Source organism: Lepeophtheirus salmonis, chromosome Z (assembly GCF_016086655.4).
Source record: "Lepeophtheirus salmonis chromosome Z, UVic_Lsal_1.4, whole genome shotgun sequence".
Lineage (NCBI taxonomy): Eukaryota > Metazoa > Arthropoda > Copepoda > Siphonostomatoida > Caligidae > Lepeophtheirus > Lepeophtheirus salmonis.
In genome coordinates this window covers 22,579,487-22,592,948 of record NC_092584.1, presented here as the reverse complement: position 1 = coordinate 22,592,948, position 13,462 = coordinate 22,579,487, and the positions used below count along the sequence as shown (strand labels likewise).

Sequence of the window (13,462 nt, the reverse complement as noted above, 5' to 3'; positions counted from 1 at the left end):
GATCTTTGTTCTAATTATAAAAGAGTAATAGTTTGTCGTTGTTGTAGTTTTTTAACAACATCACGTGGTATTTTATTTAACTCCTCCATTTAAGGTTAGCATTTTAAATCCCCAAAGATTTTTTTTCCAGTCGAAAATGAAAAACTCACATCACGTTCACACATCAAAATCAAAGTAGATATCTGTTGAAAGTTTTTCTAAAGTAAATCGTCTAAAAATAATTGAAATAATTATTTAAAGTAATAATTTGCACTTCAAAAATAAAGTATTAACTTCAGTTTGGGTTAGCACAAGATTTTGTAGTATCAGTTTCTTTCAAAATTTATATGGTTTAGAACATCACCATACTTGTATCATGGTGTTAGAAAATTCTTATTGCTACCTCGTAGTAACTATCTGACGAGAATAACTAGCTTTTTAAGTGAAGAATGTGGAATAAATGATTCTACTAAAATATACTTAAAACAAAGAATTATCCAGCTTCCAACGATATTTTCATTTGATGATGGATGAAAGTAAGTAATTTTGTAAGCTTATTAAGATTAGTATTTTTTATTTTTTTTTAATTATAGTTTATACAAGTCAAAGATTCGAGTTTGCAAGGCGAAAATGCTATGGAGAAGTTGATGGGAATGTATGGAAAATAGTTTTAACATTGATGATTTCTTCGTTAACATCTCGATACAAGGATGTAGTTGCCCTCATCGAAATTGATAAGTTGTCAGTATCTAATCAATATAACATCATTATCAAAACTTTAATTTTTTTTGGATGATTTAGGCTTCTATGTCATTCGACAATCATCCAATTAACCTAGAACTGATTGTTGATAATGTGTGTAATGGATGTCTTTCGACTTCAATATGGAACCCAATAAACTCCAACTAAAGCATATATCCTTTTTTTGATATGCTACATAATTTCAAAATTGCCGTAATAATTTTGAAAAGTTGAAAATTCTCAGTTTCCTCCATTTGAAAATGTATTAATAGGAACTCCGAATTATGTTCATTTGGAAAATTTATAAGGAAATCAATGAAAACATAAGATTTGCTCATAAATTGATTCATAAATATCTTCATCCATCAAATATTGAAATATGATTTACCGAATAATTCATTTTCAAGAGAAACTTATTCGGCTCTAAATCTCTATACTGCTGATATTTTTAGATTTTTAATATGCAAAAAAAGTTGAGTATATTTTAACAAGTAAATTACAAAGTGATGGCGTTTAATTTCGTTTTAGTGAATATAGGGGACTACCTGGACTAAATTATTTTATTTCTGTGCGTCAAATTCTAGAATCGGAAAAAATCATAAGATTAAAAAAATTATTTCAAAAATCAAATCTAGGAGAAATGTAAAATATATCCATCGAATTAAATACAATGAGAGATTCCAATATATTGACCGATTCCATAAGAGTTTTAAAATGAATTAAAAGTGATGAAGGAACCATACAAAAACTGGAAAAAGTTTAATTTGTTACATTGTAGGCTATTTTAATTTAATAATAATAAATTAGGGCTTATTGCAAACAAGAATTTCGTATAAAAAATGGATTTTTATCAATTTGATCATTCTATGTAAAAAATTCAGAAGGAATTGAAAATAAATCAGAAATTGAAGAGTTTAATTAAAATCTTTTCCCTCAACACTACTTTTTGGAAAAATTTCTTTTGAATATTTAAAAGTTAAATCTAATGACAAAAATCATTTGCAAAATTGTTAACACAGTTTGTATGGAATGTAAGTGCAACAAATCAAAATTTGCCATGGAAACAACATATACAATATTTAATATATGTATGAAGAATTATTCATTAATTAATAATAGTAATTTACATTATGTTGGAAAAAGGCCACCTTTAAAAAAAAATCGGATTATATATCAGAAATAATCTTATATATCTGTATAATTGATTAATTAATAAATTGATTTATAGTATTAAAAAATATAAGTGACCTTAATAAGTCACTTATATTTTTTAACACTATGCTTCTGTGAACTTTATTTGAATATTTTAATGTCGTTGCAATTCCCAAACTTATTGACTCAGGAATCCTCTTCTAAGCAGCTAAATTGCTTATTAGCATATTAGAATTTGATTCTTACGAAAATCTGGGATCTTTACAGAAATAAATAAGTTAGTAAGTGTGTATTATACGAGCTAATTATAGGTCGTTTGATTAGAATCAATATGTAAAATGTATCAAAATTATATTACGATTATTTGATGACGAATGACGTCATTATGGTCGCATTGAAATTTTGATCCTATAGTTGTTCCTACACAAACCTATTGGTTTTTATAACAAACTATTTCCAGATGTATAACAGTGTGTAAATGCTTTGTAAAATTTGATTTGCAGAGTATCATTTAAATATTTAGTAATAGGTATATATATCTGAAGATAGTAGTCAAAATCACAAGGCAAAACAGGCTTAATCAATGCATTATATTCGGCTCAGTTAGAAAGATAATTACATAGAAATTTATATTTTACTATATTTCAGATAAGTGACAAATTAAGATCTTATTTGTTAGTAGAAGAAAAGTCTCTATTCTATATAGAATAATCATTTTATTGCAAAAATAAAAATAAAGAAGGTCAGTTAGCTACTGTTTTATGATGTTTTTCCTCTCCTTTTAGACAAACCAGGTTGAGATTAGATAAAAAAGCTAGTCCTGTGTATTCCTCGTTGGACGTCCCTAGTTATTAGTTATTTCTAACAAACAATAATATTGAATTGAAGACGTGAAAAAAGGGAAAGTCTAAATTTCGGTCGAAAATTTAAATTACTCCGTTATTATGGAATAAATATTGAAAATATTTAGATCACTGAAATCAAAAGACAAAGCTACATTAATTATCATCTTCAAATCTACCTTTTTTTGGAATACCTAGTTACTTAATAAATAGCTATTATAAATTCTAATGCACCATAGTTCTTTTAAAGGATCGGAAGAGATTAAGATGGATATGGAAGGTGTTGATAAAAAGAAAAAAAAATTCAAATGTAGCTACTGCTCTAGTTCTTTTATACGCTTTGGACATATGAAGACGCATATTGAAAGTGTTCATGAGAAGATTAAAAAATTCAATTGTAGTTACTGCTCTAGTTCTTTTACAACCTCTGGAAACTTGAAGGCACATATCGAAGGTGTTCATAAGAAGATTAAAAAATACAAATGCACTTACTGTCCTAGTTCTTTTACAACCTCGCAAACCTTGAATAGGCATATTGAAGGTGTTCATGAGAAGATAAAAAAGTTCACATGTAGTTATTGCTCAAGTTCCTTTACACAATCTGGAAACTTGAAGACGCATATTGAATGTGTTCATGAGAATATAAAAAATTTCCAATGTAGTTACTGCTCCAGTTCCTTTAAAAAATCTAGAAACTTGAAATTGCATATTGAATGTGTTCATGAGAAGATACAAAAATACACATGTACTCACTGCTCCAGTTCTTTTGCAACCTCTGAAAGCTTGAAGACGCATACTAATTGTGTTCATAAGAAGGTAAAAAATTTCCCCTGTAGTTACTGCTCTAGTTCTTTTACACGCTCTGGAGACTTGAAGAGGCACATTGAGACTGTTCATGAGAAAATAAAAAAATTCACATGTAGTTACTGCTCTATTTCTTTTACACAATCTGGAAACTTGAAGACACATATTGAATTTGTTCATGAAAAGATTAAAAATTTCCAATGTAGTGACTGCTCTAGTTCTTTTACACGCTCTGGAGATTTGAAGAGGCATATTGAAACTGTTCATGAGAAAATTAAAAAATTCCAATGTAGCTACTGCTCTAGTTCTTTTTCACAATCTGGAAACTTGAAGACACATATTGAAGGTGTTCATGGGAAGATACAAAAATACCAATGTAGTTACTGTTCTACTTCTTTTACAAACTCTAGAAACTTGAAGACGCATATTGAAGATGTTCATGAGAATATAAAAAAATCACAAAGTAATTTCTGTTCTGGTTCTCTTAAACGCTCTGAAGACTTGAAGAGGAATATTAATGGTGTTCCTGAGGAAATTAAAAAAATCCAATGTGCTTCCTGCTTTTCTACTTTTATAAGTTTGGATAGCTTGCAGATGCATCATGCAGCTCATCATAAGTAGACAAATAAGCTACACTTCACATATATAACTGCATCTTTTCCAAGAAAGTAAAATATATTCATACATACGACTGAGTAGTAAAATATTAATTAATATTTTTTTCCAATTTATATTTATTTAATATTTAATTATACATTTAATTGCAGGTATTTAAAAATATCAACTTTTGCACAATACTGTACTCTGTAATTCCTGAAAATGTAATTCAATTATTTTAATGTTTAAGAAAGTTGTGATGTTTTATTGAAATATATTATTTATAATAATCACAGATTTTGGTGAGGAAATTTAAATATACGAATATCTTCCGACGCTCTCCAGACAATAAATGAGAATTATTGAGAAAAAAGAGAAGTTAAAAATTAAGATAAAGTACTTCCATATTGCGCAGTAATAAGGATTGAAGCTGCTAATTTTGGGTTGAAATTGATGTACGTTTCATGAACAGATTAAATGGAGCCTAGAAAAATAAATGATTTTAAGTCGATAACTATAACTTATATTTGATCCATTACACCCCATTTGTAATTTTGAAAGCTATCTGGAGATGATTTATATTCCAACAAATGATTTGTCAGATATCCAATTAAGATTTGTTTTTAGAGCAACAGCTGTCTTTTTATCCTTATCTAAATCATAAAAAGGTTCCAGTTACAAGGGTTGTATATAGTGTGAGGTAAATTAAAGTTGAGATTGTTGATAGCGTTGTCATACCGTCATAGTTTATTTGAAAGATAAAAGATTATGTGGAACCAAAAAAAGATGATTACGAAATTTGAGGAATTGATTTCTTCATATGTCTTGTATACCAATAAGCTTAAATTTGCGAATTTTGCTCTTTACCATCAATAAGGGGTGAGAAAGACTAATATATACAATGAAACTTGTTCTTAAGTGCCTTGTGCGTAATGAAATTATACGATAATTTTTAAATTGATTGAATTAATAGCTTGGAAAAACTTCTAACTTCATAGTTAAAAGGTCCCTCTGTTAACGGGGAAAAAATGGAAAACGCAAAAGACATAGTGATCATGGAGCAAACAGAACAGTGAATAAACTGTCAAATGTATCTTGAATTAATTGTATGCCTCTAAATCCAAAAATTATTGTATTTAATATTATAATTGTATCCATAGTATTATGCATTTCATTTCTGTATTCAGGGTGAAAATTTATTTTTACTAAAATAAATTATTGAATTGATTATTTAAACTGATGAATTTGTCCTTCAAAAATAAAGTATCAACTTCATTTTGTGTTTGTATCAGATCATTATCTAGTAAGTTTCATTCAAATAACTAATTAATATGAAATATTATTCATCGATTGATCTTTCAATAATCATGTGATTAATTCATAAAGTCAGTATATTTGTACAACTACTCAAATGGAGTTGGAGTCACATAATTTAAAGGTAGAGATTCAAAGCCAAGATCACAAAATACTATTACAAACTATAAATTAAGACTAATTTATTATTAGATGTGTGTATTTTTAATTAACTTGTGTAAATTGATTTAACATTTTAGGGACTAAAAAGTTAAATTTAATTTCTAGAGTATGATTCCAATAGTTTCTTGAAATGGAATTTATCCTATTTAGAGATCTCGGCTCTAAATCTGCAGGTATTTTAAAATTTGTGACTTCAAATCATAAATAAATATGCATATTTACTGTGTTCCAAGCCGACTCCGTAAGTAAATAACTCATCAGTCTTAATGATTAATTCAGGGGAATTATATGTAAAAAAAATTGAATCGTTGGCAGAAATATCATAGATGTTGAGAAAAAAATTACAACTACGACAAATATTATAATCTTATATGTAACTGTACAAAATTCATATGAGTTTACCAAGTAGAATTTATCATCGAAAATGTTATGGGACTAAGCACGTATTTTGAAACTTTCTATTACAATAATGCCGTTGGTATTAATTGAAAATATTTGAAATGATTCTATTTTACTTTTTTAATGCTGAAACCATAGAGATAAAAAATATAAAGTTCTTACTTGAGGAAAAAATTGAAGGGAGAGACAGCTGATGAACACAAACAACAAAAGGATCAAAACATTCAAATATTATGTACTAAATAGCCGTTTCGTCTAATTAATAATGTGATTTTAGGGGCATAATGGATAATGAGGGTACTCAACTTAGTTCAAATTTTCCTCTTTTCTCTTATCAAAATGGCAAGTATAAATATCAAATCTGTAAAATGCGAAGTAGTTCACTGTTATTCTTATAATAATTCATCAATCTCAAATCTAACTCTTAGGAAGGAGCATGATCACTTAAAGGAATCTCCACGATTGGCGTTTAGATTCACCTTGAATCGCATGAAACCTATAAAAACACAGTAAAGAACATTTTCATAATTGATTTTTTTTATAAATTCCTAATATTCTCGTTTGTTCTCGTAAATACATAAGTTAATAAAAAGTGTTTTAGAATATCTAAGACAAATAAAAATGTAATCAATGAAGTATCATTTATTCTACAAAATATTAAATACTAATAAAGTGAAGTATTTCAACCTATTAATTATTGATATTTTTTCAAATTATTGATTCTTAAACTGAATAAGATATGACAACTATCAATATAACTGCTATCTTGATTTCAGGATGTCTCTTTTTGCTCTATTTTTTCATCATCCCCAAGGATTCCATAGTACTAGGTAGGGCATATGTATGAGTAATGACTATATTTACAGTTGGCCTTTTTTCAATCATGTCATCAGAATTCCTTTTTATAGTACTGTCTTCTTCATAAGTTCTTCGCTTTAAGATTCGTCGAAGGGACTCCACTTTTTATAAGTGCATTGGAAAGTCAAAATTGGGGCACTGCTCCATCAACAACTAACAAGAGTGAACTTAACTTTATGCTATATGATGTCAGAGCCCTTGAAGTGCTTTAAACATATCCTTGACCATTTGTTTTGTTTCCAATCTTGGCGACGGCTTTATAAGTGCTGGATTTTTAGGACATCTGAAAATAGATGTTATAATATATATGGAATATTAATTTATCTAACAACTAACAAGGATGCCTAAACAAATGATTTTTTTATAAAGTTATGAAAATACTTATGAAAAAAAGCTTATTTTCACATAATTGTGGTTAAATTCACATTTCTTCCACAATTTCCTAGCAAGATAGTGCTCTAGGGATCTAAAAAAAGATGGTGTTCTTGAAGTACAATTGAATGCAATGCAAACAGGCATTGGACTCAACGAATAAAAAAGTAAGAATGTATCAAGTTCCAATGATATCCACTACGATAAATTTTGAAACTTAGAAGGTTATTTTATCACTAATTATTAATTTATTCAGATTTTAAGAAATATTATTGATAACTGAAAGGCTAATGTTGACATAATAACTGAATGATTTGATCCTTATGTTTCTTCATTGTTCATCAGCTCAACGCTTTAATAAATTGTCCTCGTCATTCTAATGAGTAAGCACACTATATTTTATCTCTTTATGACTAAAACTCAATGTTTTGCCATTTTTTTTGTCATGGGATCAAGGAAATTAGATTAGGAATTATTCGAAATATTTATTGCATCTTATTTGTCATAAATAGAATTTGGATTTTTATAGCAATTCAGAGCCTTCTCGTAGAATGCATTTAATTTCATACACAGATTTACAGATACACATACATAAGATTATCAATTCAATGTATATAATTATTAATAACGATTATATTATCTAAGTAAGTCTAATGAACCAGTTGGTCAAAAAAAAACAAAAAAACATATGCTACTGTTTTCCCCCAATTTTTCCTTTCCCTTTTGACAATCAAGGTTGAGAGGGAATAAAAAAGCTAGTCCTGTGTGTTCTCGTTGGGCGTGCCTACTTATTTTTTAGTTATACGTTATAATTAACAAATAATAATATTGAATTGAAGATGCGAAAAGAGGAAGTTGGAATTTCGATCGAAAAATTCAAATCATTCCGTTTTTATCGAATAAATATTGGAAATATTTACATCAGTGAAGTCAGAAGAAAAAACTACATCAATTAAAGTAATTTATCATCTTCAAACCTAAAATTTTTGAAATACATAGTTATTAATTATATATTTAATATTCTGATTAATTCTAGTTCTAGGCTCTGAAGACTTAAAGATGGATACTGAAAGTGTTAGTAAAAAGAAAAAAAAATACCCATGTACTTACTGCTCTAGTTCTTTTACACAATCCGGAAGCTTAAGGACGCATATTAATGGTGTTCATAAGAAGATCAAAAAATTCCAATGTATTTACTGCTCTAGTTCTTTTACACAATCTGGAAACTTGAAGATGCATATTGAAGGTGTTCATGAGAAGATAAAAAAATTCCAATGTAGTTCCTGTACTAGATCTTTCACACATTTAGGAGACTTAAAGAGGCACATTGAAGGTGTTCATGAGGAAAATAAAAAAATATACATGTAGTTACTGCTCTAGTTCATTTACACGCTCTGGAAACTTAAAGATACATATTGAAGCTGTTCACGAGAAGAAAACATTCCAATGTATATACTGCTCTAGTTCTTTTACGCAATCTGCGAGCTTGAAGACACATATTAATGGTGTTCATGAGAAGATCAAAAAATTCCCCTGTAGTTGTTGTTCTAGTTCTTTTACACGCTCTATAGACTTGAAGAGGCATATTGAAGGTGTTCATGAGCAGACAAAAAAATTCAAATGTAGTGAGTGCTCAAGTTCTTTTACACGCTCTAGAAACTTGACGAGGCATATTGAAAGTGTTCATGAAAAGATAAAAAAATTCAAATGTACTTACTGCCCTAGTTCTTTTACACAGTCTGGGAGTTTGAAAACGCATATTAATGGTATTCATGAGAAGATAAACAAATACACATGCAGTCACTGCTCAAGTTCTTTTACACGCTATGTAGATATGAATAGACATATTAAAGTTGTTCATGAGAAGATTAAAAAAATCCTCTGTAGTTATTGCTCTAGTTCTTTTTCGTGCTCTGAAGACTTAAGGACACATACTGAAGCTGTCCATGAGAATATGAAGGAATTCAAATGTAGTACCTGCTCTAGTTCTTTTAAAAGTTCTGAAACCTTAAAGACCCATATTGAAAGCGTTCATGATGAGATTAAACAATACGAATGTACCGACAGCTCCAGTTCTTTTACACAATCTGGCATTTTGAGGACGCAAATTAAAAGGTTGCCTGCGGAGATCAAGAAATACCAATGTAGCTACTGCTCTAGTTCTTTTTCACTCACTGGAAACTTGAACAGGCATATTGAATGTGTTCATAAGAATATAAAAGAATTCAAATGTAGTTACTGCTCTAGTTCCTTTACAAACTCTAGAAACTTGAAGACGCATATTGAAGGTGTTCATGAGAAGATAAAAAAATTCCAATGTACTTTCTGTTCTAGTTCTTTTACACAATCTGGAACCTTGAATAGGCATATTGAAGGTGTTCATGAAAAGATAAAAAAATACCAATGTAGTGAGTGCTCTAGTTCTTTTACGCAATCTGGAAGCTTGAAGACCCATATTGAAAGCGTTCATGAGGATATTAAAAAATACCAATGTAGTTACTGCTCTTGTTCTTTTACACAATCTGAAAGCTTGATGTCACATATTGAAAGTTTTCATGAGATTAAAAAAATACAATGTGGTTCTTGCTTTTCTACTTTTACAAGTTTGGAGAGCTTGCAGATGCATCATGCAGCTCATCATAAGTAGACAAACAAGCTACACTATAGCTATTTTTCCAAGATAGTAAAAAATCTTTATAAATACGACTGAGTAGGAATATATTAATTAATATATTTTTCTATTTTTTTCCAATTTACATTTATTTAATATTGAAAATGCATTTATATATCCTTTTTTATTCAATAATGGAGGGGTTTGTCCAAAGTTGAAAGTGAAAGAAATATATTTATATCATAATAATCAAATATTAATATTCAAAACTGAATCTGGACTAGATGTATCGTTACATAATTGTTTGTGATAAAAGCTATCTGTAAGAACTCTTTATTTATGAATGTTAAATTTGTACATATTAATTCCACTAATAAACAATTTGCTTTATTTTATTAAAAGAAATAGTTATCAGTCCAATTATGGGGTTAATAGTACTAACAGTTGTTTGATAAAGAATCCGGGTCTAGTTTAAAAATCTTGATTACAAATCCAAATTCCCAGTTCTTGTAGTTTTAGATAGTTAAATTTTTGGATAAAGAAGATCCAAACGGTGATGGAACACCTATCTCCTAATAAATAGTCATTTCTAATTAATGTAAATTAGTTATTTAAAAAATAATTCAGACTTGAGAATCCCGAGGCTCCCCTTAGAATAAACAATGGTCCTAATGTTTGCTATACCCTACCCCCAATATAAAAATGACACCAAGGAAAATAAATTTGAGTTTGGCAAGTAATCACAATAATAAATTTGTTAAATCATTCACACAGCGTATAGATGAGTATATGACTATGGTAAATACTCGGATTTAAAAAATAATAATCATTTGATTTAGATATCTCACACACTATAATGATTAATTATTAGGCTTATTCAGTAAATTTATCCAAAATATTCACAAATCAAATAACAATTGGTTAAGACCGGTTGCTGATACATAGTTATTTATAAGCATTCCAATCTAATTTTGGTAATGTTGTCAAATAGTTTGTATTTACTCTGAATTTTGTCCAAAATATCAAAAATGAATTAAATATTCTGTCCCTTCTTTTAGAAGACAAAGATCAATTAATTATAATTATAACTCACTAATCAGAGTTGGAGACTCGGACAAGAGTTGTTCTTATTAACTCTTATTACATTAGGACTTCAAGCTACTCGAGTGCTCGATTTGGGCTAGAAAAAATAAATTTCATATTTGATTAGGCCTCAATATGTAAGACTCATAATTCGACTAGAATTCCTTGTTAGATTGACTAGGTTCAGATGTCAATAAGACTCCAGGCTTGAAACTCAATTGTTTGTTACTTTGAGTGGAATTCTTACCCCTTTGCAACTCAAACTGATAGTAGATGGTTCAAAGGGATCATGTAAATGGCAGGTATTCATATTGAAGCTTTTAAAGCTCATAGCTTAGGAGCGGCTATTGTATTTTAAAAGAGCTAATGGCAGTTCATATCAGGAAGTTATTAGGCAAGGTTTTTGGTACGAGGAAGCACAAGCTTTTCGTTGGCTTAATTAGGTTCCTATAAGAAAATAGTTCATTTATAATTGATAAAATATTATTCTATTCATCACAGGCCGGTATTAAGATTCAAAGTTACTGATGTTTCACAAATGGATTTAGAGATATTTAGTAAATTATATAGTAATTGTGTTTTAATTTGTGTTCCTTCTTTCCAACTGGTTTGGAGCACAACAACTTTTTATAATTACAGATGTATAGCTACGCTAAAATAGCAACATTGACTCTGTTTACTGTATTAATGTCATATTTTATTAAAATAGTCTCTTCCTCGGTCCTCCATCCCTTTTATGAACGAGTTCTAATACTATCTGGAGGAACACAGTTTCAACCACGCAACCTGTTGTGGTGAAAAATCATTTTTTTTAATCGACTTGGTAAACAGATATGAACTTTGTACAGTTATAAGACTATAATATTTGTCATAGTTGTAATTTTATATTAACATCACGCGGTATTTTAAGCAACTCTTCATTTTGGGGTAATAGTTGAAATCCTATGATGGATTGACTTATTTATACTACTCAAAATCAAAATGTATATATATATTAAGAGGTTTCATAAAGTAAACTTTAAAAAAATATTAAATTTATCATTTAAACTATGGATTGCTTAACTTAACATGTTAAGTACTCCATGTTTAAACTGATGAATTTGGCATTCCTTCATAAAGTGTCAACTTCAGATTGAGTTTGTACAAGATTATATAGTATGTTTTATCCAAATAATATTAAATATTATATTCTCCACTGATCTTTGAATAATAATGTAATTAATTCATAACAATGATTATATATATTTATGTTAGTTGCCGAACAGAAAGAAAAAGAAAAGAGAGTCAATAGTCAGCTGATATTTTATGTTTTATCATGGAAATAAAAATAAAGAAAGCTAGCATGATCTATAGTTAGTAGTTACAAAAGAACGACGAAATTACAGTCAGCAATTTTATTGAATATATCAAGCAATCTGTAACTCCCTCCTTTATGTTTAAAACTCACTACGCGTATTAATAGCACGCCAATCTTTCACCTCCATTGGGATTGAAAGGAAAAAAGATAATGAATATGTTCCTTCCTCTAAGCTATAGGCATTCACCTTGGGTATGGATACTTATATCTATGTAATAAAAAACCAAAAAGTTGTACTATTTATTTAGTTGTCAACAGCTGAAAGACGAGTCGCTCTTTTGCTCTTTTTTATTTAATAGATTGTGCCTCCAGTTATTACATGGACATCCATGTTGAGACGTCCATAGTCCTTGAGTTATTTAATTATTATATATATATATATAGATCGGTGGAATTAGCACATGTTGTAGCCTGTTGTCAGCCTGATTCTCACAATCTCTACGTAGACGTCATACTTTTTCTTTCTATCTCGAAATTGGAGACAGGGACAGAGGATAATTGAGATTCAATTATCGCAACCTCTTGATAATAAGGAAATAACTTCGGTACGTTAAGCCAATGTGTTCTTATACTATTAAAGTATAAGAGCACATTGGTTAACCGAAGGAACGCAAAGTGAAGAATATTTTGACGAATGAAGAGAAAATATCGAGTTTTTTGAGTTATTTGGATAATTAGCATTTTGAAGGGTCACGAAATTAGATGAAATGTCTCATGGTGTGGAAGGGCATACTTAAATAAATAATAGAAGAATTCTAAAATAAATTAAAAACATTAAGTTAAAGTAATCCAAACTTCCAATTCATTTAATTCACAATCCTTCCAAATGAAAATATTTTGATCCAAAGCAAACGAACAAGTCTAATTTAGGAGTAATATTTCAATTATACTTATTCTTGGATGAAAGTAATGGGTGTCACTGTGAAGAACATATATGCCATCAAATCCACTAAGTCAGGAAAGAGAAAAAAAGGCGGAGCATAAATGAATTTTTGAAAAATAAATCAAAAATAAGAAAGAACCTCATATCGGATATTGACTCATAATGTCGTCAAGAACTCTATAAGAAGGAATAATATCCTTGAGCCACTTCCTCCACATATACTCGTTGAAATTTGTCTAAAAAAAGCTCTCTAGAGGTATTCCTTACTCCTAACCGCCTGAGCATACCCTTGAAATGACTCCAGAAAG

General features: G+C 29.1%; 2 protein-coding genes and 1 long non-coding RNA gene across 3 annotated transcripts; 2 read left to right on the top strand and 1 right to left on the bottom strand.

The window, feature by feature from the left end:
* The first annotated feature begins 284 nt into the window (after positions 1–284).
* LOC121130517 (uncharacterized) lies at positions 285–4,593 on the top strand. The gene has a single exon (XM_071893707.1). The coding sequence runs from the start codon at positions 2,943–2,945 to the stop codon at positions 4,137–4,139; it is 1,197 nt and encodes a 398-aa protein (XP_071749808.1). The 5' UTR covers positions 285–2,942; the 3' UTR covers positions 4,140–4,593.
* A 2,021-nt stretch (positions 4,594–6,614) lies between these two features.
* On the bottom strand, positions 6,615–8,442 carry LOC139907322 (uncharacterized). Its single transcript, XR_011783849.1, has 2 exons — positions 8,331–8,442; positions 6,615–7,131 (listed from the first exon to the last, which is right to left on the bottom strand). It is a non-coding gene; the product is annotated as an uncharacterized lncRNA (long non-coding RNA).
* Positions 8,443–8,559: 117 nt separating this feature from the next.
* On the top strand, positions 8,560–10,236 carry LOC121130516 (uncharacterized). The gene has a single exon (XM_040726253.2). The coding sequence runs from the start codon at positions 8,560–8,562 to the stop codon at positions 9,865–9,867; it is 1,308 nt and encodes a 435-aa protein (XP_040582187.2). The 3' UTR covers positions 9,868–10,236.
* Positions 10,237–13,462: the final 3,226 nt, after the last annotated feature.